Here is a 5,124-nt window from a genome sequence, read left to right as displayed (position 1 = left end):
ATCACCTTTATTTATAAATAGCTCTGAAATAACCAAATATTTACCAATAGGTAACAAATTATGGTTTAGCCATTTTTTTTGGATTTTATCTCTGAAATGAAAAGTATTGAACAGTAAACAGAGGAAAAACATGAATGAATCACAAAAGAGTATTCTGAGTGAAATAAGCCAGATGAAAATAAGTATATTTATATAATGTTCCAAATAAAGCAAAGTAATCTACAGTGACAGAAAAGAAAACCTTGTTTAACTGTGAACAACAAAATTGGGGGATGGGCAGGGTGGAGAGATCAAAAAGAGCAGAAGCAAAGTCTTGGAAATCATTGATGTGTTCATTATTTTGATTGGCTTTTTATCTCTATTGTATATACATATGTCAAATTTTATCAAAATGTGGGCTTTACATATGTGCAGTTTGCTGTATATCAATAATACTTCAATAATGTAAAAATTAGAAAACAGAAAAATTGGTAAATCTGAATGTATAGAACCGTGAACCATATATGAAAAACAGGCATCAATAATTTTAAAGGCTGAGGATAGTATTAAAACACATAATAATTTAATTATAAGAAAGTGTGAATAGAATTAAAAGTAAAAATAATATACTCTAATGACTTAATTACAGTGGTAAACGTTTAAAGAAACGAATCTTATGGCTGTTTTACAACAGTGTATAATATTTCTAAAAATAAGTTAACATTTTAATCTACAATTTTCATTTTTAGCTAATATTCTCACACGTACTGAAAATGTTACTATGAAGATGATTTTATAGAATGATTGACAATTCTGCAAACTGTAAAAATAGTATAAAGTGACTCCAGACATTGGTAAAATAAATACCAATATCAACTTACAGCCAACCTGATCAATAGTGTTAAATTGGAAAGATCAGAAATTTGTGATAAATCAAGTATATTTACATATATAAAAGCATATTATCCCCATCCAATTATAGCATAATGTTGCACATTTTATTCATTTGTGAATAATTTCTTTAATTTAATGGGTGTGTTTAGAGAGAAAAAATCTGAAAGGATAAGTTATTCAATGTAAGCTGTAGCCTCATATAATCTTATAAACTGTCTCTGCTTATCTGAGTGAAAATGCCAAAAAGTAACAAAAAATTCACATACTATACTAATGGATTATATATATTCAATAACTGATGCAATCTGATAAATGCCTTACTTGATGTGAAAGCTTTAAAATAGGAGCTATGTTATTAACTGAGTTGTTCTCTTGATGTGTGTCTGATGCAGATGCATCACCCCCGTCTCCAAGGACACAGTCCCCACTGAAACCTGTGCTCCTTGTTTTTTTGCCAAATTTTCATTATTCAAAAAATTCCTTAGTGACCCTTGAATGTATGCCACCAAGGACATTTTATTCACTTAGTGGTGTATTCAGAATTTTTTAAAAATGCATGCTCCAAACATTAGAGCACTTCACTTCGTCAAGTTTCTTTAGAATGTCATCTCTTTCACCTGTGAATAGAGTTCCTTACATTCCAGCTTTTAGAGTAATTTAGTTTTTTTTCAATGATGGAGAGTAAGAAAATATTGGGAGTTTGTAAAAGCACTAAACCTATTTTCAGGTAGTCTGCCAGATTTTTGAAGAAAGCAATCTCAGGGAGCTCTGGCATTCCCAGACATGCCAGTAAAGGTGAAGACATAAATGTACTCATCAAAATATCACTTCATCATTACGTTCTTAAGTTGACATGTTTAAATGACTAACAGAAGCTCTGATTTACTAACAGATGAGTAAGTATGATGAAATTTTTCTTGGATTGTAATTCTGTTTGCAGGATTTGGTCATATTTTGCACCTGAGGAAAACATGGATTTTAGCAGTAATTTTTATGTTTTATAATGTAACCAAAATATATTTATTTATGACACATCTTTTTTTTTTAGAATTTCTCCAGAATATAAAAATCAGTATTTGGAAGGGTGTTATGCATGAGATGATAATAAATCTACACTTGACTTAATATAGGAAATATCCATGGCAACTTAGAATATACATTCTAACCTCAAATTATAATTAATAAACTATTTCTGTAGGTACAGAAGTCTGTACCTTTATCATTACCAGCAAAAATGGATAGTATATTGAATGAAGTGACAACAGGTCATTAAAGAACTCTGTGTTCATTTGACCATTTGATTGCCAACGAGTATACACATATTTGTAAAGTATGCTTTGCAGTTTTGTTAACTTTAGTTGTATAAGAAGTTGTAATATCTTGGGGGAAAAAGGTATAGTTTGAGGAAGGAATTATGTTCCAATTTTGAAGTATAAGTAAGATTTCACAGCCATGTGCACCTTAACTATTAGGAGAGAGATGGAAGGAAGGTCGGTTTGCTGTTGTGAAAAGCTCTTCTTTTTATATCATCTTGATATAAATAGTTGATAGTTGTTCAATGAGATTCAAAATTCCCTAGGAAAGTTCTAACTTGTAGAAAAACTATGGCCTCAGTCAGTGCTTCTTCCCTATTTTGGTAACTCAGTGAAATATACAAATACTCACAGCCAAGTTAGTTCTCACTAAATAAGAAGAGAACATAGTATATTAACCAATAAAGTGAAATTGCTCATAAAACAAAAAAAAATGGATAAAATGAGAAAGATTTCTGTACTTTGATGTCATAAAACTCCAAGCCTTTTGATAATAACTGTGCAATGGATACATTTGAATCCCTTCTGGTATAATTTAATGGTTGACCTGAGCAATTTATGTGGCACAACCTAAAGACAAATTCAATAGATTCTTGATTTCTGCATTTAGTCTGTTATATTAGGCAAAAACTAGTATCATAAAGAAAAAGTAATTTATTTTACTGGAAAATCAAAGGAAATAGAAAGCAGTCATCTCTTTGGTCATAAGTGAAGTTCACATGCATATTTATGAAAGATATACATATGCAAATAAAATATGGATATGTCATTTGAGGCAAAAGGACTTTGGGTGATTAAGGGGAATTAAAGACATCTGAAAATCAGTACGCTAAAATATTGCTTTCGATCACACATTTCAAGTTCTGTGTAGAGTTTGTATAGTGAGTCCAGTCATTCTGTTAAATATTAGCATTATTTTTAATAATGGAAAATGCCAAGAAGAGACAAGAAATCAATGGTGAAAATTTTACATTTAATTTATGAATGGGGAATAACTCTTGAGAGCCAAAGGCTATTGGTTCTACTCATGAAATTATACCTAACCTGTGACATATTTTAGTCACAAGTTAAAAGCCTATGTGGAGAAAGGAAGTAAAACAAATTTTTAAAATGGAATGGTAAATAAAACACTGAATATGTTGAATTTTAAAAAGTTAAAATAAATAACAAGAAAATGTCTCCAAATATCATATGCAGATTGAACAGAAGTCAGCAGTCAGTGATGAGAAACAGTACAATAACCACATTCATTCTGTTGGGACTGACAGATGACCCTCAGCTACAAGTTCTGCTTTTTATATTTCTCCTTCTTACCTACATGCTGAGTATAACTGGGAACCTGACCATCATCACACTCACCTTTGTAGATTCCCATCTTAAAGTACCCATGTACTTTTTCTTACAAAATTTTTCCTTCCTGGAAGTCTCCTTCACATCTGCTTGTATTCCTAGATTTTTATACAACATAGCTATGGGTGACAAGGTCATTACCTATAAATCTTGTGTCATCCAAGGGTTTCTTATTGATCTCTTTGGAGTGTCAGAATTTTTTCTCTTTGCTGCCATGTCCTATGACCGCTATGTGGCCATCTGCAAACCCCTACACTACGTGACCATCATGAGCAAAAGTGTCTGCAATTATCTCATCATCTGCTGTTGGACAGCTGGTTTGTGTATAATAATCCCACCATTTAATGTGTTTTTAAAAGTGGAATTTTGTGCCTCTAACATCATTGACCATTTTATCTGTGATGCAATTCCCCTAGTAAAAATCGCATGCTCAGACACACGGCTCCTGGAAGAGGCTGGTTTAATCTCTGCTGTGCTGACCCTGATTATGACTCTGCCTTGGGTAGTTCTGTCATATGCTTACATCATCAGGACAATTTTTAGATTCCCCTCAGTCCAGCAAAGGAAGAAGGCCTTTTCGACCTGTTCTTCCCACATGATTGTGGTTTCCATCACCTATGGCACGTGCATTTTCATCTATGTAAATCCTGCAGCAAAGGACAAAGTGACCACTAATAAGGTGGTTTCACTGCTCATTTCTTCTATTTCACCTACACTGAACCCCTTTATTTATACACTGAGGAACAATCAAGTCAAGAAAGCCTTCAGGGACTTGATCAAAAGGATAGAATTTCTCTCTACTAAAAAACAGAAATAGTATATAAAGGAACATTTCAGAAAAAAATATTTATTTTTATCATTTATGGTGCTGGGCATTTCACTCATTGCTTATAAACTTGTTTCTCTTTTAATATTAATACTAATATTCTGTTATTTTTCTCAACACATCTGTGAAATAGTTTAAACTGAACACTCCTCAAATCCTGTGTGCTCATTTTCATACAAATGTTTGATACTTTTTTATATCTCTATCAGAAAATATTGAAATACAGTTCTTAAAAAATAACTTTTGGTATGAAATTACCCATAATATTGCATTTTATGTTAGAGCAAAATTCATTATTTGATCAAATATAAGGTAATATCCTTTGAAGCACTACTCTTACATGTATTACAGTGATATCCAAATACATAAAATAAGAGTAATTTATGTAAAATCTCATGAACAATGATAAAAATCTAATATGGTAGCATAAACCAAAAGTTAGCAATAAAGGAATAACACTTGCAATATTGAGAAAATATAGGATTAGGGTAACCTTGAAATGAAAACCTAAAAATCTGCCACATAAAATTTAAATAAGATTCTCGTGAATCATAGCTGAAAACATTTCAAAGTTGTAAACAAGTAGACGTAAAGATGTAACCTGAATAGAGCAATGAATTAGCATATGATTTTTAGGTGCTCAGGTGAACTTATGCTGGAGGATGGAGCAGGGGATTGCTTTATGGATATCAGGGATTTAGGTACAATTCTCAGAATCTATATGGTGGCATCACGTGGAATGACAAAAAAGAGTAAAGTCAG

At 31.8% G+C, this 5,124-nt stretch overlaps 1 protein-coding gene across 1 annotated transcript; it reads left to right on the top strand.

The window, feature by feature from the left end:
* Nucleotides 1–3,504: 3,504 nt before the first annotated feature.
* On the top strand, nucleotides 3,505–4,353 carry LOC101422945 (olfactory receptor 6C2-like). The gene has a single exon (XM_004469721.2). The coding sequence runs from the start codon at nucleotides 3,505–3,507 to the stop codon at nucleotides 4,351–4,353; it is 849 nt and encodes a 282-aa protein (XP_004469778.2).
* Nucleotides 4,354–5,124: the final 771 nt, after the last annotated feature.

Source organism: Dasypus novemcinctus, chromosome 12, assembly GCF_030445035.2.
Source record: "Dasypus novemcinctus isolate mDasNov1 chromosome 12, mDasNov1.1.hap2, whole genome shotgun sequence".
In the NCBI taxonomy this organism is placed as follows: domain Eukaryota; kingdom Metazoa; phylum Chordata; class Mammalia; order Cingulata; family Dasypodidae; genus Dasypus; species Dasypus novemcinctus.
Note: the sequence above shows the minus strand (reverse complement) of the source record. Positions and strands in the feature narration are given on the sequence as shown.